We start from the raw sequence: 24694 nt of genomic DNA, 5'->3' as shown, positions 1-24694 counted from the left end.
CGTTGATTACCGGTGTGCACCACCACAGCCGGCTCCTTCTGTGGTTTTAGTTAAGCTTTTCACTGTACTCTCTAAGCTTTAGCCTAACAATGCTAAACAGAGTTTGTAGATACGTATTTGTCTCTGGGAATCAACCTTTCCCTCCTCATAGCTCTGGTGCACAATGATGAATGTGGTGTTAAGAGGGCTCCATGGTTATCAGTGATGAATATTATCATAAGTGGGGAATCTAATGGCTTCTGAAGTAATTTTCTGGTAACCAGTATGAGAACACTGCTGGAACAATAATGTTTTCTTCTTTTCCTTATCCCAGACAAAATTCTACCATATTCAGACAACACACACACACACACACGCACGCACGCACGCACGCACGCACGCACACACGCACGCACGCACGCACCTACCTACACATACCTTTTGTAAGCTAACAAACTACAAGAGTTTCTGTTTTTTCTGAGTGACTATCATTTTGATGTTACCATGTTCTGTAGTAATGGAGCTTTGAAAGAGTCTGGTGGTGTTATTTCCCCTGATAGGTTAAGATGATGACTGTATAGCTGGCAGGATATTGATGGTGGTGGTTTTGGACCTAATAATAACAAGAAAAATGCTTTAGGGAAGGCCTAACTTTTAAAATAGTTTTTCTTTTCCTCCTATTTTAAATTTTTCTGTCAGAGTAGGATACTTTTATGCCATCGTGTGTGTATCTGCCTATCGTGCAACAGTGGGAAGGGAGATGAAAATTCTGTGAAACATAAATCTGTATCCTAGGATAGACAATGTCCCTTCTTAGATCAAAGTTTTTCTAGGCATATGCATATGCCAGTGTGTCCATTTTGATGTACAACTTTTACAGCCATATGAAGTTCTCTTTCCTTAATAATCAGGCCCACTTCATATTTCCCAAGTATGCCTTGTAGTTTTTACTTTATAAATTAAAAAAATGACTCATGAAATGCCTACATCAGGACCACCTGTGTGTTTACTAGAAGGACAGGTACCTGTTTGGCATCAGGGGTCTGTTCATTTGGAACTTCCAGTTATAGGGCCCAGAAGTCTTCACAGTGTTTGGTAATGTTTAGAAATAGTCATCATACTGTTTTCTTCAAATGTTCTGTTTTCTAGTCACTATCTGTCTGTTGAGTTCTTCCTGTTCATGTTCTTCAGATTAAGAGAGAGATTTCTCCTCTGTAAGCATTTATGATATTCTTTTTCTTCTCCAGGCTTTCATGTTCTACTTTATAAAATGGTTTCAAGTGTCTGGAGGGTGAAATATAGATCATTTTTTTTGTTTTTTTTTCCGTTTTTGTTTGTTTGTTTTAAGGGGAAGGGAAGTAGGGATGGTATTGGGGCTTAAAACAGGGTCTTGCATTTGCTAGATTGGTGCTTTACCCCTTCAGTCATGACCCATCCCTTTTTGCTTTCATTATTTTTCGTGTAGGTCTCACTCTTTCCCCCAGGTCAGCTTGTACTATGATGCTCCTAATTATGCATTCCTCATAGCTGGAATCACAAGCATGTGCCCTCCCCCCCCCCCAATCCCCCAGCATTTTCTGCTAAGATGAGGCCTTTTTGCTTGGCAGACCTAGAACTGTGATCTCAGCCTATTGAGTAAATAGGTGTGAGTTGCCATGTTTGGCTTCTAGCTCTAATTTTTGTGTCTCAGAGGTTATGTTAAGAACCCCTGTTTTCACTGTATTTGATGTTGGTATAATTTGTGGAGGAGAAGGGAAAAAACAAATTGTTTAAATGGGGATACCGGTGGACTCATTGCAAAAACAATGAGATGTACAAGAAAAACGAACTTTACAACTTTGGTGCTGGGGGAGGGGCGGGAGCGGGCAGGGGAAGGGATGGGATGGGAAGGGGAAACAAAGGAAGAGGCAACAATGCTTGATAAGAAATGTACTCATTACTTGCTCATGTAATTGTAACCCCTCTGTACCGTATTTTCACAATTTTAAAAATTGTAAAAAAAATTCAGTAAATGTTTAGTGGTTGAATGGTTTAATCTCAGTATCAGCCTTGTACTGTATCCAGTAAAGGTTGGGTAATAGATTTTTCTTTGGCCTCACTAGGAGATACATTTGGTTTGTTTGTGATACAGAGCTTAAGCCACTCATGTCTAAGCACATTTTCGTGACATAGCTATTCTCTCTGGTTTTTGCTCATGCTCACTTTCTTATCCCTTTGATAATATGATATCTTTGATATAGAAGCTGTCTGATTCTCACTTTTATATATCCTGTGTGACTCAACTGGGTTTTATCCTAGCATACTGTGTGATCTTCATGTCTTTGCTTTGAGAAGTAAAAGTGATGTTCTTTGACTTGTACAGAGCTCTTCTTTTTACATTGTCATTTGTTCTGCTACTGCGAGGGTTAATATTAAACTTCCAAATGGCACTGGCAATTACATGTTGGTGAGAAATAATAGAATATGGTGATGAATAAATTAAGGCCCCATTTAGTAGATGAGATATGTTTAACTGTAACATGGCAGCATATTTCTTGTCTTTTGCTTCTAATACTGAAATTTTTTAAAGAATCAGAAGATAACATACTTATTCAATTCATGGGAGCCTCTCCCAGCACATACTTTCCCTGTCTTATGGGCAGGAGCCCCTTCTTTGTTCACCATTACATCTATAGGGTTAACCTAGCCTAGGATTTCACATGTAGAGCGTAAGCAGTAAATACTATTTACTTGCTTTTTTTTGGGGGGGGGGGATGTGAGGCAATCTGACATTTAAACTCAGGGCCTTGCACTTGCTACGCAGGCACTCTACCACTTGATCCATGTTTCCATCCTTGATTTTCTTTGCCAGTCCTTGAACTCTAGGGCTTGAACTCTAGGCCTGGACACTGTCCCTGAGCTTCTTTGTGCTCAAGTCTAGGGCTCTTGAGCCATAGTGCCTCTTCCAGATTTTTCTGATTAGTTTATTGGAGATAAGAGTCTCAGGATTGGCTTCAAACTGTGATCCTCAGATCTGAGCCTCCTGAGTAGCTAGGATTATAAGCCCTTGAATTGCTTTTAAAAGAGAGATTAAGATTAAAATAAAAAGTTGCCTCTTTAGGGAATGATTTTTGGTTATTGTCATTTTGCTTATTGTCATTGTTGCCAACACTATGTGCCCTTTGTTTTTTTGGTTTTTTGTTTTTATAAAGATTATGTTTGTTAGTATTTTGATGTTGAGGATCAAGCTCAGGGCCTGGTATAATAAAGCGTGGACTCTTCCAATGAACTATCTCCAGCATTTGTGAATTGGATTTTTATGTCTGTAGCAATTCTGTTGCTCAAATTTTGATCAGATTCTTTCATAGTTATGAATTTTAATATTTATGAGTAAAATAATGCCTGTGTATAATTTTGTTTTCTAGTCATATGAAGTGACAGCTTATTTTGCTTGTAACTAGAGTCATTTATGATGATGACAATTCAGATAGGGTGGTTTCTGTTTATTTTGGCTCAAGTGTTGGGAAGTTGGTCACATGCCACATTAGCATTCATGTGGTGCTGAGCCTCTCAGACAAATATGGTAGGTGTTTCCTAGGAAGCCAGCTGATAGTGTTGCTGGAATCTTGGAACAGAAGGACATACATAAATTCATGTGAATTCACTTCTAAAGTCATAAAGGGACAATAAGAGACATGCTATACCAAAAAATGAAGAGATGGTAGTTCAGTTTCAGGGCAGTAGAGTTTGGGTGTGTGGAGAGCAGTATATAAGCCAAAGGAGTTGAGTCATGCCTTCTAAGAGGTAGGTGTAACCAGTAATGCTGAGGCAGGCCTAACGGGTCAAATGTTCCTCTTGTCATCACAGCCACAGACAAGTGTAAGAACAACATGAGGCAAGCTGTGTTTTTCCTTTCCTTTGCATCCAGCAGGGCTAGTCTCAGATGTCTTTGGGGTTAGTCTCAGATAGCTTTCTTATGTAACTTCTGAAGCATATTTAGGTTCCTGTATGTCATTTTTGTCCCCATCCAGATGGGGACATGGCTGTAGGACTAGGTCTATAAGATAATAAAGCGGGGGCTGGGAAGGTAGCTCAGTGGTAGAGCGCTTGCCTTGCATGCATGAGGCCCTGGGTTCGATTCCTCAGCACCACATAAGCAAAAAGAAAAAAGCCAGAAGTGGCGTTGTGGCTCAAGTGGTAGAGCGCTAGCCTTGAGCTGAAGAGCTGAGGGACAGTGCCCAGGCCCAGAGTTCAGGCCCCACGACTGGACCAAAAAAAAAAAAAAAAAAGATAATAAAGCGTTTCACTAAAGGAGTCATAATTTGGAAGAAAACATGGAGTTATGTTAAGGAAGTTGCTGATTAATGATTTCTCATTCTTTTCTTTAACTGTTTCTGAAGGATAATTGTGCTTAAACCTCTTAAAATGAATTTTGATACCTTCTGGAGATTGGTCCCTGTGAAGATAAAAGAGAAAAATTACTCTGTGAAGCTGATGGTCGTACTGAAGCAGTTTGCTTACTTAAATCACAAAGCAAGCTGTAAGGAAGAAGAGCAGTGTGCGCTTTATAAATTAAACTTGTTTTTACTTAAGTGTTTGTCTGTTTTACTGAAACAACACTATCTTTCTCTCTCTCTCTCTCTCTTGTGTTCTCCTCTTTCTCCAGTGTTTGTATGTGTGTATATTTTAATTGAACACCAAAATTGGTGATTCATATAGAAAATGGTGCTAATGAAATTAGCTGCCAGAAAGAAAATAGACTTCCACCTAGCCTTATATGCAAAAAATAAATAATGGGAACAATTAAAATACAATGTGTTCTCTAGAGAGAACAAATGGATATGTAGTCATTTCAGACATTGCCACTGTGTAAGTCTGTGTAAGTCAGTGCAAGGCCTTTTATTTTGCAGAACCTTTAAGAGTTCAGAATTATAGATCGATTAGTAGGCATTCATCAGTTCTTCAATATGGATATGTTCCAAATGATTCACACTAGTTATCTCAGGAGGATGGGTTTTAGAAAAATGGAGGAGAGGGGCTGGGAAGGTGGCTCAGTGGTAGAGTGCTTGCCTTGCATGCCTGAGGCCCTGGGTTCTATTCCTCAGCACCACATAAGCAAAAAAAAAAAAAAAGCCGGAAGTGGTGCTGTGGCTCAAGTGGTAGAGTGCTAGCCTTGAGCTGAAGAGCTGAAGGACAGTGCCCAGGCCCAGAGTTCAGGCCCCACGACCGGACCCAAAAAAAAAAAAGAAAACTGGAGGAGAGAATTTTTAGACGTCTATGTATTTATTAGCTAAAATTTGCATGTGTTATTTGGGTGATAAACGTAAATTCTTTCTTTTAAAAACAAATATAAAACTTGGCACTGGTGGTTTACACTTGTGATCTGAGCTTTTCAGGAGGCTAAGATCTGAGGCTGGTGGTTCACGGTCAGCCTGGGCAGGAAAAGTGGAAGAGACTTATCTCCAATTAACCACCAAAAATCTAGAAGTGGAGCTGTGGCTCAACTAGTGACGCTAACCTTGAGTGAAAAAGCTAAGAGACAGCTCTCAGGCCCTGAGTTCAAGCCCTACCACTGGTACAAACAAAGAAATAAAAACAAATATAGTGAATTCATCTTAACTGCATGAGCCTTACCATTAAGGTAAAGCCACAGCTACTTCCATCATACTTCTATTTTACAATCGGGTTTTCCAGGTAAACCTAAATATCCATAGTTCTTGGAAGGAAAATTACTAAATATTTACAATTAGTTTTCCAAGTCATTAAGAAGACTTTCCAAATAGTCAACTGGTTTTTGGTTTTATTTCCTAATCACACACACACACACACACACACACACACACACACACACACACACACACACACACACACACACACACACACTATTATACTTGTATAATATACAGTATGATTTATGTTAATAAAAATCACATTAACATAAATATATAACCTATTTATATATAAATACACATTAACATAAATTTAAACTAACATAAATTATAAGCATCCCTATATATACATACACATATATATTTGGCCATCTTGTACAATTCAATATAAAAGATACGTAAGTATTTGATCATGAATAGGTTGAGTGAGCAAATACTAAGGAAGAGAGAAAAATTAAGCAGGTCTTGTATTCATGATAAGCCCAGGAAAAACGGTACCGGAGGATATGACACTGTTTGAATATATTTCTTTCTTTCTCTCAGCTTTGATACTGGAGTACAGTAGCTTTTTTCCTTGTAGCCCTTGTATAAAAGTTAATTCATGTTATTTAATAAGGAATATTTTCTCCCAAGTAGTTTTTTTTTTGTTTTGTTTTTTTGTTTAGCAGCATGAAATAGGTGTATAGAACTGTGGTTAACCTATTTTTGAAACATTTATATCTAATAAAGATAAAGAAGTTGGGTGTAGGGCTGGGAAGGTGGCTCAGTGGTAGAGTGCTTGCCTTGCATGCCAGAGGCCCTGGGTTCGATTCTTCAGCACCACATAAGCAAAAAGAAAAAAGCCGGAAGTGGCACTGTGGCTCAAGTGGTAGAGCGCTAGCCTTGAGCTGAAGAGCTGAGGGTCAGCACCTATGCCCAGAGTTGAGGCCCCACGACTGGGCCCCCCCCCAAAAAAAAGAAGTTCGGTGTATGAATTGGTATGTTTTAACTATGATTAATTTAAGAAACTTAAGTATTCTTCCTTTTGGTAATATTTTGCCGAAGGATATAGTTTGGGAGATTATGCCTCAAAATGTAGTAACTGAAAGGAAAAAAAAATCAGTGTAAAGTGAAGGCAGACAAAACCACGTATGTGATATATGGTTAGATTAAATAGAAAGCCAGACAAACATAGGGACAAAATTAATTATTGTTCTGTTTCTTCAGTAACAGTTTCTAAGAGCATTATTATTATTGTTAAGTAGTTATACTAAGGGGTTAATTCAGCAGATCAATCTATGAATACAATGTGCCTTGATCAGCAGTTTTAAGGAAGTACATTTATTGCTTTTCAGCCCTCTTTACCTTTCTAGGCATACCATGATCATAAGACATGCTTAATTTTACTTTTATTGTTAATACTTATTTACTCAGTTTATCCATTGTCAAAATTTTATGTGCATAGTCCTTTATATTAAGCTATACAAAATGGTTTGTAATGTTTAGGAAATAAAGCCAAATAAATGATGACTATTTGGAGAAACAGCTGTGAAGTTGGAGAAAGGAACAAAATGAAAACATTAATAGATCACACACATAGATAATTTTGATACTTCATGTCTAGAAACAGTGCTATTGTAAATATAATTCTGTTTCATTGTAAATAGAGTAGCAGATGCAAATGAAAGCTATATTGATTTGGCTATTTGTTTTATTACTGTCTCCATTCTGCAATTTTTTTCCTGTCCTCATTTTTGACCTCTGTCTCTGTGTCCCATCCCTGGCAAACAATCACTCACTTTGTGGTATGAGGAACATAGACCTAGTTTGGAAGGGACTACAGGCTTTGCTTGTTAAACAAACTTCAGTTACAGGTTCTGTTTCTGTAAGTTGTCCAGTCTATTTAGGGATATGAACTTGTCTGTGCCAGTAATAAAAAGCAACTGTACTTTGGAGCTTTGTCATAAGTTGAATCTGAGTCTAAACACCTAGGAATACCTATTGCCATTGGCTCCATGCAATTCTGTAATACTGTGTCTTATAACTTTATTTTAATGGTTAACTAAGATTACTCTTTATTAGGCTCTGCATGAATATGACCTTCTTTTCCTCTGAGCTCTGTTGTAGGGCAAATGGATATGAGTTCTATTTGTCATTAAAGAAAACTTTATTTACTCTGGAAAATGAAGCCAATCTTTCCAGACTGACTTAGGGAGCACTAGATTCTGCTAGTTTAGATGCAAATACTCCAAGTATCCATGTCCTGTTTTTTCATTCATGTCCCACTTGAGAGCTCACAGTGTGTGCCTATGGTCGTACTCATAGTTGGAGGGAGAGACCCTGGAAACAATTGCTGGATTGGTTGGGTGGAGAATTCAGGGTTCTGCATACTTCTTTTGTTTTGTTTTGTTTTGTTTTGTCGGTTGTGGGGCTTGAACTCTGGGCCTGGGCGCTGTCCCTCAGCTCTTCAGCTCAAGGTGAGTGCTCTACCACTGGAGCTACAGCGCCACTTCCGGTTTTCTGGTGGTTTGATTCTCAGATCTCAGCCTCCTGAGTAGCTAGGATTACAGGCGTGAGCCACCGGTGCCCGGCTTCTGCATACTTCTGATATGGAGAAAGCATTTTTTTTTTAAATGGGACAATGCAATACACTTAAGTAACTTTAAACTTTGTGGATCCATGTTAAAAAAAAAAAAGTAAAAAGAAACAGGTGAAATTCATTTTGTATTTTTTTCATTTAATCCAGTATATAAAATTACTACTTTAAAAAGACAAGATAGTTTACATTGTGGGGTTTTTCTCCCTAAGTTTTTGAAATCCTTAATTTTAAAATCTGAGCTCTGAAAATGTTCTGGAATCTAAAACTTTTTGACTGTTTGTTAACAGGACACCCAAAAATGCTTGGAATTTTGGAGCATTTTGGGTTCAAAATACTTAACTAGTAAAGTTATACTAATGTTCCCAAATCTGAAAACCCCTCAAATCTGAAACACTTGCAATTCCAAGTATCTTGGCTAAAAGATATTCCACCAGTACTTATAGTTGGAGAACATCTCAATTTGGACTATTTCAGGTAGTTAGCTGCTGCTTTATAGCTATAAGGAATACATAGGTAGTTTTGTTCTGCTGGAAATTCTAGGTCTATGGAATAGAGGGTTTTCCTCTTTTAAGTCCAGGAGTGTTTTTTCATTGAGTTAGTAGCCATTTAAAACAAGAGAAACATCCATAAAATGAATGAGTTGTTGGTGTTTTGTTTTGTTTTTCTCTTTGAGGCCATTATTGTCCTTTGTCCTACCCTGTTTCCATGTAAGCTTGTCTGTTTTACACTCTCTATTTACTACTACTTCTTAGTACTCAGCAGTGATAGAGTCCTAGTAAATTTGTTTGCGTAGATTAATTATACTCGGTTCTGTTACTGACCTATATTTCACCAAAAGATAATTTTCTGCTTTCCACTTTTGAGTAATTACTAGTTTTGAAATCATCCTTCTCTGTATCTTCCTAAAAGTAATTCTTTCCTAATTTTCAAAAATTTAAAATACAGGTCTATATTTACCATCCAAGTAAAATAGTTGTTAAGTAATGAAAGGGACAACTAGGAAAGGGCTATGGTGAAATAAGAAGAGCTTTTCACAAATGGTATGTGAGCAGCAGTATCAAGTGCTAGATTGAGATGGAGGAATGATCATTGGTTCTAATGTTTAGAACTACAAAATCCTGACTGGAGAAAATCAAGTTTTGGTTATTTGTTCTTATTTCAGATAAGCAGAAAATTTTGACTTGTCTGAGATAACAGAAGAACTAACTTCCCAGTACTGCCTACTCTCTGGTCTCCTCACTCTTGTCATTTACCTGGGTGTTAATTATGTGAAACTGAGATACTGCTAAAAAATGACTCCAATAGAACTCACCTCTTCAAATACTTAACCTTAGAGAGCAATAAGTGTGTTTGTAACATGTTTATATTTTACATAAAATGCTGGCCATGATATCAAATGTATAGTTTGGTAGATGATCTCTAAAGCTGTGCTGAAAATATGTGGTTTTATACTTCTAACATTTGTTTCTTCTGTTTGTGTTTTATTGTGATAGGTTCACCAAGTTGAAGAGTCTTAACCTTTCCAATAATCACCTAGGGAACTTTCCATTAGCAGTCTGCAGTATTCCAACACTGGCAGAGCTGAATGTATCTTGCAATGCCCTTCGAACAGTCCCAGCAGCTGTTGGAGCTATGCACAAGTGCGTAGTTTAAATCACATTGTGGGGGAATCCAACAGAAACCTCAGGAAAAGGTGTATTGGTTCATAGCACATTTTGTTGATTATATCAGTCTTGGCCTCAAACCTAGCCACCAGGCACCCTGTGATATGTGTTGAAAGTTCATTTGTTAGAGTTTAGCTAAACTCTTGCCCTTGTTTTGAGCCAGGCACCAGGCTCATACCTGTAATCCTAGATACTCAGGAGGCTGAGATCTGAGGATCATGGTTCAAAGTCAGCTGGGACAGGAATGTCTGTGAGACTTTTACTTTAATCTATCACAGAAAAAGCTAAAAGTAGGGCCATGGCTCAAGAGGTAGAGTGCTAGCCTTGAGTAAGAGAAACTCAGGGATAGTATCCAGGCCCAGAGTTTAAGTCCCAGGACCAGCAAAAAACCAAAAACAACAAGAAAAAAAAACCCTTTCTTTGATTTGAAGTTCCCTGTGGGTGAGTGTGCCTGAGCATGGGAGAATTATTTTTTTCATTTTCTGAGTTAGATTGAATTTTAAGACTTAGAAATTAATTTTAAGAAATAGTAAAGATGGTATTTGGGCCGGTTCTCACTGCAGTTAACTAAAGTTGCTTCTATTTGTGCCTATACAAGTTGAGAAAATTGGTCATAATTTTCATTTCTAAGAAAAGGTTATAGTACTTAATTCTGATCTGTTTTTACCATGTCTATTCCTGCTCCCAGCCTTATCTTTATGCATTCTGTAAAATGTACATATTTTAACTAATAGGATCTTTATGGGAGTATAGCTAATAAAACTGTGTACTTCTCTGTTTAATTCTTAAATTTTCTTTAATAGCTTGCAGACTTTTTTGTTGGATGGAAACTTTCTCCAGTCCCTTCCTGCTGAGTTGGAGAACATGCACCAGCTCAGTTATCTTGGTCTTTCATTCAATGAGTTCACTGACATTCCAGAGGTACTGGAGAAATTGACTGCTGTGGATAAACTTTGTATGTCTGGAAACTGTATGGAGACCCTTAGGCTACAGTCTTTAAGAAGAATGCCTCATATTAAACATGTGGATCTAAGGTAAGTATTTTTGAGAAATGTATCCCATCAGAATGGTTGGATTATATTTGTGGAATAGTTTATATTCCTTTTGGTGAGATTAGTCAAAGGAAATGGGGCAGGTTAGTTAGTTGACTAGTGCCTAGTCCAATTTCCATTTAGAGGGACAAATACTGAAGAATAGTAAGGTTTGATCTACCATGAAACTTGTTCTAAAAAATTGTCATTGATAAATGTCTTATGTCTTGAATGCGTTGTTTATTTTAACTGAGTTATAATTTATATTAGTGAATAAGGCCATTGAATCAGCATTATTCATAGTGAATGAAAATGGTAAAATTGGAGAAAGGTGGAAATTTTTCTCTTAATCTTTCTTAGTTGTGGCTTATCTGAGGAATTTAGCATGATTAATTTCCTTTGATTTTCCTACTATAATGTAGCAATTAATTATACTTAATTTCACTTCCAACCCAGTAGCTTTATCCTTCCTTAGTTTACTATTCTTTTTTTTTTGTGGGGGGAGGTCGGTTGTGGGACCTGAACTCTGGGCCTGGGTCTGTCCCTCAGCTCTTCAGCTCAAGGCTAGCAGCAATCTTATTACTTGAGTCACAGCGCCACTTCTGTTTTTTTCTGCTTATGTGGTGCTGAGGAATCGAACCCAGGGCCTCATGCATGCAAGGCAAGCACTCTACCACTGAGCCACCTTCCCAGCCCATTTTACTATTCCTTACACAAATATAAAATCCATAATCTGTTAGACCAAAATTTTGGCTACAGCCACGAATCAGAAGCCTCCTTGCAAAAACAGAAGACTTGTATTTTGTATATGATCACAGTAAACCCCAACTGCAAGCAAAGCTCAGGCTTAGTTTCTAATGCATGGAGAACCATTAAAGAAGGACATTTCATAAAATTTCTCTTTCTAAGGAAGTAAGAGCCTATCATTACTCAAGTTCTTACAGAACATCATTTAGAGGTTACCCCTTAATACTATCTAGTCCAATTTGATACTTTTTCAACAATTAATTCTCCTACTACTTAAAGATTGATGCCTGCTTCCTAGCCATGTTAAATCTTTGGTAAGTTATTTTAATTTCTGTGCCTCTGTGTTCTCATCTGTAAATTAGAGTTACTAGCAGAACCTAATTCAGAGTTGTGGAGAGATATGGAGTTAAATTGTTTAGCACTCCTAGTACTATTAGTACTACCTGACTGAGAACTCGTCCCCTCTCTGAAACCTGCTTAGCTGACCTTGGCAACTTTGCACTGTATTTGTCAAAGGTGGGTCTGTCCTTGCTTCACTATCCACTGTCCTTTCTGTGGCTAACCACAGGCCCTCACTCATACTCTTCCAGAGTCATTAACCTAAAGTAGTATCATCCTTTCTTTCTTCTCTTCTCCTTTACTGTGGTTTAACCTGTAGAATTCACACATACTGCTCCCACAAAAAATAGTTTGACTTTGCCGTTCCACAGAATGAATGAATCAATCTTGTCACTAAAAATCTTAATTTGGGAAAGTGTAATTGTTATCATTTATCATTATTCTGACTTTGAGAACCTTTCAGAATAGGAGCTGACACTTTTGTTAACTTTCTTTCAAAACTGTTATCATGATTTACCTCTGAGTCACTTGGATTTTGAAACCTATCATGTTCCAGAAATTAAGTTCTTAAGAGCCAAGGGTGATAGGTTACAGTAATCTCAGGTACAAACATGAAATGATTTCTCTTACAGGATACTTACTGCAAGTAAAAAGAAATCATTCTTCCTGATCTGGCTTAGCTTTATTAATCTAATATGTCTAGAAATAATAATTCTTATAAAAAGTATTAGAAATTCTTCACGTTTCTAGTTCTAACTTGCGTCTTTTTAAGTTATATTAGATATAAATGACATTAGATATGTATATGGTGGGTAAGTATCAGAATAGACATTCAACATTCTATAAACATTGAATGATTCTGAGTACACCCCAAAGCTAAGGAGGGAAAAAAATCTGATCAGTTTTGTGTATAATTCTGCCCTAGTACTTTAAATTGATTCTAGTGGAAGTTACTTAAGGAGGAGTTTTACTTAGTGTTTCTAAGTGAAAGACTAATGTTATTGATTGGGTTTCCTTCACCAGATTAAAAGTGATTAGTTTTCTTATATTCTTTTCTTTGCTTTTGATGTTCTTTGAGTCTGTTATTACCTCTTTGGCATTATTAACTATCATCTCCTTCAGTGCAAGTACTGCCCAATTCTCTTTCCTTAATCTCTTCTCTGTCTATATTTTCTGCCTTCATGGTTGCATATTCTCTGGGCCTTCCTCTCCCACCTTTTGTCTTGATGCTAATTATTCTCCAATATTTCTCCTAGTTCTTCTTTATCACTTTGGGACCAGTTTCATTTCAGCTGCCAGCTGGAGCAGTTCTCCTTGCTTTTTCCCTATTGACATATTTAACCAGGGGCTGGGAAGGTGGCTCAGTGGTAGAGCGCTTGCCTTGCATGCAAGAGGTCCTGGGTTCGATTCCTCAGCACCACATAAGCAAAAAGAAAAAAGCCAGAAGTGGCGCTGTGGCTCAAGTGGTAGAGCGCTAGCCTTGAGCTGAAGAGCTGAGGGACAGCACCCAGGCCTAGAGATCAGACCCCACAACCAGATCCCCCCCCCCCAATGACATATTTAACCAAATACGTGTGAAACAGCCCAGTTTCTTTCTTTACTCAGCCAGTTGTTTTCTTTTTTTGCTTATAGTAATACCACTTCATGGTTATCCCTACACAGAACTTTTGGTTACACATCTTATCTACTAGATTGAATTAGTTCTTTCATACCACTTTCTCTCATCTCTTCTTTTCCATTTTCATTGTTGAGCCATTTATTTCCTTTGTTCAGCCTCTCAAGCAGGCACAATCCTGCTCAGAGCTGTAGTTCTCTAATTCAGGGCATTCAAGCATACATATTTTCTTTCTGCTCACTAGCATATAAGGGTGAGGCTCTGTCTTAGGGTGCTCAGGTCTGGTCCTTCAGCCTGAGCTGGCATGCCACATATTTGCCACTTTTCCACTGTGTGTAGAAATTGAGACTCATCTTTTAGATATGTGTTATGACTTGACATTGTCACAGAATCCAAGTGCTTTTTTAATAGATTCATCTCATTGTACAGGGAACTGACTAGTGAGGGCATTGTTAGACTTGCATGGTGAGTCATATGGAATGTAATCTATGTACAGTCCTGTGTCACAGGAACGTATGGCAGTCTGTGATAAATTAGAAATTTAGAAAATAGCTCTATCACCATAGATAATTTGAACATTGCTCATTTATCCTTGAGCCCCCAGTACTAGCACTTTGTAGGAATAGTCCTTGATAAATATTGACTGATTACCTTCTTCACCATATGACCTCTCCCCTTAATCCTGCACTTAGACATCAACTCTTCCTGTACTCTTCAGTACAGTCGCCACTGTGGACTGATTTTCTTCTACCATGCATATCTTAAATTCAATTTTACTGGGGAATTCAGATGTTTCCTTTTCCACAGCATCTTTTTTGAACATTCTCTATGTTCTTATGTCATTATAGCACTTAACCATGTACTTGTACTTCCTGTATTGAATGTTTTGAAGTATATCAGATTCTCAAACATTACAAAATCATTTGAAAAATACTTACCATCACAAAGCCATCAGCTGTCATCATTACCATAGCCCTTCACATTTTTACACAGAACTCATATTTTTCAGGACAAGAAAGGTATTTTCCAAATTCCACAGATGAAACGAAGCTCAGAGAGTTAGATGGTTTGGTCATGGTCATCTATACAGTGTTAAGCAGACATCTGGGGCTAGAACGTAATATGCAGACCAGCACTGCCTCAGTGAAGGTTTATGAAATAAAATGCTTGTATGGAAGTGAATTTTAATTACATTTTATCTCTTAAAAAGTTTATCATAAGCCAATCACTTGGCTTAAGTCTGTAATCTTAGTTATTTGGGAGGCAGAGAGTGGAGAATCAAAGTTCCAATCCAACCAAAACCTACCAGTGGCTCATACCTATAATCCTAGCTACTGAGGAGGCTGAGGCTGAGATCTAAGGATCACAGTTCAAAGCCAGCCCAGATAGGAAAGGCTGTGAGACTTCTCACCTCCAATTAATTGTAGAAAAAGCTGGAAATGGAGTTGTGGCTCAAGTGGTAGAGTGCTAGCCTTGAGCAAAAGGAGCTGAGGGATGGCACCCAGGCTCAAGAGTTCAAGCTCAGGATTGGCCAAAAAAAACCCCACAAGTTTTAGAGTCTCAGTTCTCATCGATGGCTGGATGAGATGTCATACCCCTGTCATCCCAGCAATTCTGGGAAGTATAAATATGCGAACCACATTCCAGATTGACCTGGACATAAAAATAAGACCTTATCTTGAAGAGTAACCAACCTCAAAATGGTTAGCAGTATGTCTCAATGGGTAGAGTGCTTGCCTAGCAAATGTGAGTCTCTGAGTACCCTCCCACCCATGATTATCCTAAACAGGTGTGTTACTGGCTGTCCTCAAAAACGTGTGATATTTAAGTGTTGGCAATTTAAGGTAAACAGTATGAAGGTAACTCCTCTTACATTTTATTTTGTCTCCTGCTTAGACCATTACTTTTATTTTCATTTTATTAGTACAGTGAAGTGGTGTGAATCGATGCTATTTTAAATGAAGATGATAATACCGTGTAGGAAGATTATTCAAAGTGTAGTTTGGGGAAAACATGGAACATTTTTTTGTTCCTGCTGTCTATTGTCTCCAAAATGAAATTCTTTTTTTCTTCTGTGTACACATTCTACTTATCTAGTGAACATTTGGAAATAGGCAAATTGCTGGGTTGAGGCCAATTTTTAAATCTTCAAGCCTAGAACAAAAAATAAAAAGAGCCAGAAAACATCATCTTTGTGGATATTTGAAGAAGCCATATGTTGGCAGATTCTAGCTCTATGCTGTCACTCATCCTTGTGTTTTATGCTACCACTCTCAATAATTTATTGTTTTATTTTTTTTTGAAGGATAGAAACTCATTACAGAGAATGTTTAGTCTTTTCCTAAACTCCATCCAATAAGTATCAGTTCTCTTCAGTTAAAGGATCTACACACTTCATTGGCTTTGTAATGAAAAGTAAAGAGGGGCTTTGTTATTACTATTATTTTTTCAATTTTAAATTTGCTGATAGGAAGGGAGGATACCAGTAGGGGAGGAACCCAAAGGCGTAACTCTCCTGAACACTTAAAATACTATTAAAATGAATTATTAAAACGAATTCCAGGAAATGGAAACATGGATTATTTTATGTTGGTGGTGCTGTGTGTGTATGCTTGTCTGACTCCCCACCCCACCCCCTACATGCCTTTTTTTTTGGTTTTTTAAGGAGGGCAAAGGGGATCACAGAAAGGGAGGGAGGAAGAGTGAACAAATGCAGTATTCAGTATACATGGTATTCAGTATACACTGTGAAAGTGAACTGTGGAACTTGGGGCAGGGATGGGACCGGGAAACTGGGAAAGAGGAAAGGGGTGACATTGTCTAAAAGAGAAACATATATATTACCTGAATTATGAAATTGTAACCCCTCTTAGTATTAACATCTTAATAATAATAAAATTACCTTTAAAAAAGTTTAGTCATAGTCCACTAAACTAAGAGTTAAGATTTCATCTTTATTCTGGAGAAAAATTTTAAGCTAAATTTATCTTTGTTATATTGGTTCCTAGTCCCTGTTACTAGTTGTCTTGTGGCATGTTACCATATCAACTTAAGTCAGTTCACTGGTTTTCATGCCTAGTTTTTCCCTATGTCTTACTCTCTCCTAGAATTGATGATCCTAATTGGTATCTTTCATTTTAGTGAATGCTGACTGCCCATTTTCAATATTTCCTACTCTTTTCTCTTTGATTTAGTATTTCTCTTTGATTTAGTAGTTCACAAATAGAGTTAGCTTTAGTTGTCAGTCCTATACTTACCTCCATCTCTGTTGTTCCCATTCTTTGTACTACTCATTCATTATTTGTTTCCATATTGACCTCTTAATTCTGTATTCCTTGACTGTTCATATCTCTCCTTCCTTAAATATTCAATGAAATTGCAGTATGTTTAATACCATTTGTTTTCCTTTGTCACTACAAGTATGGAATCAGGAATTTCACAACCTAATTCTTTGGAGATAGATGCCTAAATGGATTTTTATTTTCCTTTTGAAAATGAATTAAGATATCAATATGCTTGTTCTTCTTCCAGACTTCATGGTTTAATATATTATGAAGTCTCAGACCTCTTGGAATTATAACTAAAAATATCCATCCAGTGAATCTGGCCAGTTAAACAAGGCCATATGCTGAAATTAAAGAAGTTAAGGAAAACTAATGCAGTGAGACATGAATCCTTTCACATCACCCCAGCATGTTAGAGTGTAGAAAATTGTTTATAGCATGCAGTTAATTGTAGTTTCTATTTATGTCCTTTTCTCTGAAAGACTGAACATAATTAAGAAGCTTGTATCAGATGAAGTAGAGTTTCTGCAACATGTTACTCAGCTGGACCTACGAGACAATAAACTTGGTGATCTAGATGCTATGATTTTCAACAACATCGAAGTTCTGCACTGTGAAAGGAATCAATTGGTGACATTAAACATTTGTGGCTATTTCCTAAAAGCACTCTATGCCTCCTCTAATGGTATGTAACATGTGAACATGTCAACATCAAAGCAGATCTATTTTCTCATGGCCATCCTCTCTACTTTACTCATCTTCATTAAAATAAGTGTCAGTTTTATCCATGATAACAATCATAGGGGCATTCTAGGTTAGTATTTAAAGAAATAAAAAGGAAGATTTTGCTGGGCCACTTTTAAAATACTGTGATATTTAGATAAATCATTTCCACATTGATCTGTTTTTCCTGTTAAAGTAAGGAGATATAATGAACGATTTGGGGAGCTACCTTGTTAAGATAGTAGCCTGGAACCTTTCTCTTTACCTGGTGTAAAGAGAAAGCCTGGTGTGGGCTCTGTTCAGGACATATGTTCCATTCACAAACCAAACATACCTTAAGATAAACCTGAATTATGTATTTACCGATACCATAAAGCAAGAGTTTTAATCATCTAATAAGATCTCTTCCTCAGTATATAAAAATTGTGATATTTCCAAAAAAAAGAGCAAATGTCATATGGCACATATTTACTAAGGTGGAAAACTCAGTGCCCTTCAGTTAACAAACTGAATAAAAGCATGTATTATACAAGTTGTAATTGATTAACATTTATTAACTACACTATTCTTATTGTCATCTCACTGAAAAATTATCCAAACTTTAAGGTTTGGCTGAAAGATTATAGGATTTAGATCGCTGGAGCATATAAAATGGGAGGAAAAAAGATCTGAATGTCACTTATTTAGCAGTTGAGAGAAGACAGAATTGTGAATCTGTAGAATTAATTAGTAGAAGTAATTATAGAATGTATGGTTTGGAGTTAGATGATGAAATTTCAACCCTATGACAGTAAGCTATAAAGACACAGGGAAACGTTCTTAGGAGGAGACATGTGATAGAAATGATGTTTTCAGACTGCTAATGTGAAAGCAGTGTACAGATGCATTATGGGAGAAGAGCTAGTCCACTATCTTAGGTTAATGAGATGAGCTTCCTGGGAGTTGTAGCCAGGGCTACAGATGCTGATTTTCAGTTCATCTACTCTGAGGTAGATATTAGAAACTATGAATATAAGATAAATGGAAGAGAGAGGAGAGTTGGTACCACAAATGCATCTACAAGTTCCTCATAGCTGCGCAGAGTGCACAACCAGATAGAAGCTAACAAGCAACTGTGTGACAAGGGTTTAGCACAGCAGAACATTTTAGAAAGTTCCCTAATGAACAAAGTTCTTGGTGAACAATAGTGTAACATTTCATAAAGTTTGGAAGAAGAGTTTTCAGACTTGAATGAAGAAGTAATTTGTGGCTCTCCAGAGAGGGCTGTTTCAGTAGAGTAAGGAAGGCAAAAGACAAGATCTCTTTGGTTTTATGGGTGGAAACCTGAGTGTTAAAAAAATGATACTATTGGGATACAGTTTAGCACATTTAGAAAGAGATACACAGTAAATGAAAAAGGAAAATAAGAAATTGGAATGAATGGCTTATTTCAACCCTTTCATAAAATCTTGTCGTTAAAGGTAGAAATTACCTTTACTTTCCTACAGTTTCAAAGTTGGACAATATTGTTGTTTCTAAATAACATACACAGTAGATAAGGCACAATAATGATACTCTGCATGCAAAAAGTGTCAATTGGACAGTAATGTTTTTGTGGGTTTTTCTCTTCCTCTTAGAACTTGTTCAACTCGATGTTTACCCAGTTCCAAATTATCTTTCTTATATGGATGTTTCAAGGTAAGAAAACAAATCTCAGAGTATTAGTTCCAGATCTACTCAGAAGTTATTTAAATGATTCTGAGTATATAAAGGGTTTTTTAAGGCTTTAGGGGTAACTAATAAAAGTGAAATGTAGTAGTTTTATTCTTTAAAAATATGATATACTTTTAGGAATAGCACTTTCATGTTTCACTAGCAAAAAAGTTCACCTTAAGGTAAACCTGAATTTTATATCCACAGGGACACTGTAAAACAAACTCTTAACTATTTAATAAGACTGCTTACATCACAGCTCTTCTCCTAAGTGCTTCATGTATTTCCATTAAAATGCATTGTGTACTGTAGTTTAAAGAAGAACTAAGGTGTTATATTGGACACCAGTTTTTTCCCCTGTGCTGGAGTTTGAACCCAGGGTCTCATGCATGCTAGGAATACATTCTGCCACTGAGCCCTGGAACCAATTTGGATGGCAAATTATGGGTTGAAAGTCTAGTGAGTTGAGAATCATGACTTGAAGGCCCAATAGCTTTTTAATTATATTAATCATGTCTTATGTGTTTCCCTGGAATACTATTATTTTGTTTACCCCTTTGTTATTTTGTGCATCTATTTCCTTGCCAAAACACTTAAAAAATTACCATGTAAGCCTTTTCAGTTACATTATCTCATTTTTTGGTAAACAGACCATTTTACCTTCTGTAGTATATTTATTCAAGTGGCCACATATATTGTTATAGATTTTTTTCTAATGACACAAATATATGATTCTTGTGTATAGCATGTATTTACACAATTTGAACCTCAATTGTTAGCACATTAAAAGTGAAGCTTATTTTAAGTAAACTACAAGAGAAATATCCCAAATTTTGGAACATGTGAGAGCCTGTGGCTCCTACAAAGTAGCAACCATTAAGTCATGTCAATGTATAAATTTCTGGTATGTTTGTTACTGTGTCCCTACATTGTAATTACAACTGCAGTGTAATGGTTCATACAAAGAATTTTAGTTATTTTAATAATACACTGAATCATAGTTGTGTAACAATATTTAACTATTGGGAGAATTGCTACTATTTTTAATTTTATTATAAAATTATATTTATTATTTAGTACTTATTACCAGTCATGATAGGATCTTGGAAATTGTTGTTTTTTATTTTTATTTTTTGGATGTGGGATGACTTTTAATTACAACCTTTGATCTCTGTCTCCCAAGTAGCTAAGATTATAGGCTTGAGCCACTGCACTTAGCCCATTTGACTGTTTGTAATATAACTGGAAGTATACATGGATTTGATTTGCTTGCCTGTTTATTTCAGTAGACAACACCACTCTCTAAACTTGCATGGGTCCATATGCCCATTCTGGGAACTAGAATTTCTTAAACTTGAAAGATGATGCAAATGGTGTGTTTATGTTCTTTCTTTATTTTTCCTGTTGTAATTCATCTTGTTTGTAAAATAATGCATGTATTTTTTGATACATAAACTCAAAGTTTTATTAGTTCTTTGTAGTTATTTAGAGCTTAAAACCATATTTGAGACAAAATTTAATTAATAATTTATATTTCTTATATTTAGGAACCACTTAGAAAATGTGCCTGAGTGGGTATGTGAAAGCCGAAAGTTAGAAGTTCTGGATATTGGCCATAATCAAATATGTGAACTTCCTGCCCGGTGAGTATTACAGATCAAGGTAGAAAATGTGAAAATATAAGTGCAGTAAAAATGCTGATTTAGTATATTATAATGAACCCCTAAAAGAGTTTGCATTTAAAAAACTTGTTTAGTGTTGTCTTGTCTCCATGGAGTAAAGAGTACAGCAAGGCTTAGATACTCAAGCAGATGGTTAAAAATTGGACAGAGCTGTTTGGTGGAATATTTTAAACAAAATAAAGGTTTAGGAATTCAACAATGATATGAGTGGTTCACCCTTGGGAACTTTCTTTTAACATGTCTCTCTTACCCATAAGCAATTTTTGTTTTCTCTGGAGTATAACTTTGGTATTGGGGTAGTGGCAGAACAATCGATCATTAATCTTTGGAAGAGCAAACAAGATTCTCTTTTTTCTTTGTTTTTGAAATTCAGAGTAGGAAATCCAAGACTTTCTCTTCCTTATTTTCCCTTACTCTTTGTTATTATTTTTTTCTTTATGATGTCCATTTTAATGGAAAGATTTTCATAATAGCTGAATGATGGAATCTAATTTCCATCAATATATAGACCATATTTTCAGGTTGACTAATTATGATACAAAGTATCACTGAGCCATTGGACTAGCCAGCAGTTCATAACCACCAGGGCTATCTTGTACCTTCTTCAGCGATGACGGAACTGTTTGTCTGTGATGTCCACTGAGGTCCTCTAGCCCCATGTGGCTGCTGAACATTCATTAGAAAGAGAGTTGATGTGATCAAGGATATGAATTTTAATTTTGTCTAATTTAGGTCGTCACTCATGGCCAATGTCCACCCTAATTTAGATTCAGTTTTTGAACATTTCTAGCCAGTCACATAATAGAGAAAGTCAGTTATTTTGGTCAGTGCACAGTCTTAATATCTCAATGAAAATACGGCAAAAGTATGTCACTCTTTTGTAATTTCTTAGTGAACCTTTGTACTTTAGCTGGATTTTTACTTTAGGTTGCTTTTACATCATCTTTACAGGTATGTAATTATTACTCCTCTGTTTTCAGAAAGGAATGACGATGATAATCATAGTATATGTGTTACAAGTGGCTACTGAGCACCTGGAATGTGACTGATTCTATAAGCATGAAACTATACTCCATGCAACATATGAATGATATAGATTAATCACATCATAAAATATTATTTTATGCATAGTGGATCAACTAAAGTGTACTATAAGAATTCTTTTTCTCTTTTAAAGAGGCTACTAGAGAGTTTAAAATTACATGTGTGGCTTTCATTATATTTCTGTTGGTAATATTGTTAGAATATAGCTCTCATAAAGGAGAGCTTTTCAGTGTCTATAAAGATCTGTTAATTTTTCTTTCTTCTTTAGCCATACATTGTACTTGTAAATTTGAAACGTTTTCTGCCCTAGAACACTATGTTTTGAGTTTTTAGGTGGTTTAGGGCTTTTTTAGCTAGTCATCATTATTTAGAAGACTGCTATGAGTATGTGTGAGTGTGTGTGTCACATACCCAACACTTTTAGAAGGGGAACACCTAAAATAAAAATGGCGACTATTACTAGAGAAAAACATTAGGAAAAAAAGTTTACTATTCTCTTTCTTCCTGTTTCTCTTAATATCCCTGCTTGGGATCCCTCTATCTACTAAATAGTATGTTAGGAACTAAGGCCTTTGTTGTTGTTGTTTTTTTAGAGGCTACAAGAGAATATTCTACATGTAAACATACACATACGCACATGTAAATAAATAGAAGATAACTGGTATTTTACTTAGATTGGCTGTGCAGTTTTTAGGTCATCTAAACAAATCTCATTCAAGGAAAATGCTAAATGCTTTATTGTTCAAGAATTTAAAGTGGTTCTCAGTGTGTATTATTTTAAATATGGACAAAATCTAATATGTATTGTTTTTATGGTATAAACTTGGTATTGGCTTTATTATTAACATAATATTCATACAAAACAAAGCTTTAGTAGAATTGTTTTAATATTTAAACTTTAAGTGAACTATGTGAAAGGTTAAACAAGAGGGATTCTTATTTAGAAGTAGAGATGTATTCTAATGGAAAAAAATATTTTTGTGCTTAGAATATACAATAATTGAATTTAATCTGATAATTAACCTATTACTCATTCTATAGTTGATCAAACAGGCATTTTTTTTTTTTGATTGGTCGTGGGGCTTGAATGCTAGACCTGGGCACTGTCCCTAAGCTCTTCAGATCAAGGCTAGCATTCTACCACTTGAGCCACAGTGTCACTTCTAGCCTTTTCTGTTTATGTGGTGCTGAGGAATCGAACCCAGGGCCTCATGCATGTGAGGCAAGCACTCTACCGCTGAGCTACTTTCCCAGCCCCAAACATGCATTTTTTAATTTTGAAAAATTAAAGCATCGGGCTAAGAAAGTGGCTCAGCGGTAGAGAGCTTGCCTTCCACTACATGAGGCCCTGGGTTTGATTCCTCAGCACCACATAAGCAGAAAAAGCTGGAAGTGGCTCTGTGGCTCAAAGTGGTAGAGCGCTAGCCTTGAGCTGAAGAGCTGAGGGACAGCGCCCAGACCCAGAGTTCAGGCCCCATGACTGGCAAAAAAAAAGAAAGAAAAATTAAAGCGTCTTTTTGCTGAACACAGTTGGCTCACACTTATAATACTAGCTGTTCAGGAGGCTGAGATCTGGACGAACAGGGTTAGAAGCTGGCCCAGGGAGAAATACTCATTAGACTCTACCTCTGAAATAAGCAGTGAAAAAGCAGGGCTAGAGATAAGCTCGTGTTAAGAGCACCAGACTAGTAAGCCCAAACCCTTAAGTTCAATACTACAAAAAAAAAAAAGGAAATTTTTTTCATCCTTGTCTTACATATTAAAAATACGTGCAATATCATGAGCAAAATTTGAGTTACTGAGTTGGAGAGAACATTCCAGAGACTTCCTGTGACAGCATAACTACAATTGACCTGCATAAATCATCTGTCCTGTTACATTGAGAGCTAAACCTGCAAATTTAGATATCTTTAATGGTGGGGCCCATGCTGTCAAGGGCTGAGACAGGTTACTAGCATCCATGTAAGCAAAGAATCTAGTTCTGAGTAAATAAAGTTGTACTAATATGTGCGTGATTTTTTACAATTGTGGATATAAAGTTCCAAATTTTCAGTTATATATAAGTTCAATGAGTCTTTGTAAAAATGTGATGGCTGTGGTTAATGAAATAGTGCAGTATGTTTTTGAAAATCTGTAAACAGTATATTTTAAATGTTCTTTCCAAAAAAATGATAAGCAGGCAATGAAATGTGTGTTAAATTGATTTAGCCATTCCTAATGGATAAGTGTGCATCATATATATTATATATTATATATAGAATGTGTAGATAGGTAGGTAGATTGATAGATACATTATAAAACAGGAGGTAGATGAGGAAGCCTCTTTCTTTAGCAATGTAAATGAATAGTGAGATAATAATAGTGAGATAAATTATTACCTGGCCTTTTCCACAGCCCTTAGATATCTGTGTTTAAAGTCAGGGCCTGTTTTAATCTTTGAGATGGTCATAATGTTGATTTACATTAGATTAGCCAGTATTCATCATAATGCTTTGAAGAAATATAGCCAAACTTTCAAGGCTCCCAAGAACACAATCTATTAATGCATTTCAGTCTCTTTAAGAGGGAATATCTACTTTGTGAAGGATTAAATCAAAGTTAACCCCAAAATATACAGATTGATGAGCAAAGGGAGAAATGATTAGGATTATAAAATATATCTAAGCAA

General features: G+C 36.4%; 1 protein-coding gene across 1 annotated transcript in view; it reads left to right on the top strand.

The window, feature by feature from the left end:
* Phlpp1 (PH domain and leucine rich repeat protein phosphatase 1) overlaps positions 1-24694 on the top strand; it is a 171761-nt gene that overhangs the window by 114609 nt on the left and 32458 nt on the right. The window contains exons 5-9 of the mRNA XM_070028994.1: positions 9699-9845; positions 10673-10903; positions 17368-17570; positions 19225-19285; positions 20848-20943. Of these exons, the coding sequence (XP_069885095.1) occupies positions 9699-9845; positions 10673-10903; positions 17368-17570; positions 19225-19285; positions 20848-20943 (738 nt within the window). The remainder of the gene's footprint in view (positions 1-9698; positions 9846-10672; positions 10904-17367; positions 17571-19224; positions 19286-20847; positions 20944-24694) is intronic.

The sequence above is a fragment of the Dipodomys merriami genome, unplaced genomic scaffold (assembly GCF_024711535.1).
Source record: "Dipodomys merriami isolate MVZ:Mamm:240054 unplaced genomic scaffold, mDipMer1.0.p SCAF_2, whole genome shotgun sequence".
In the NCBI taxonomy this organism is placed as follows: Eukaryota; Metazoa; Chordata; class Mammalia; order Rodentia; family Heteromyidae; genus Dipodomys; species Dipodomys merriami.
The sequence above is the reverse complement of the archived record's forward strand: the minus strand, read 5'-3'. Positions and strand labels throughout refer to the sequence as shown.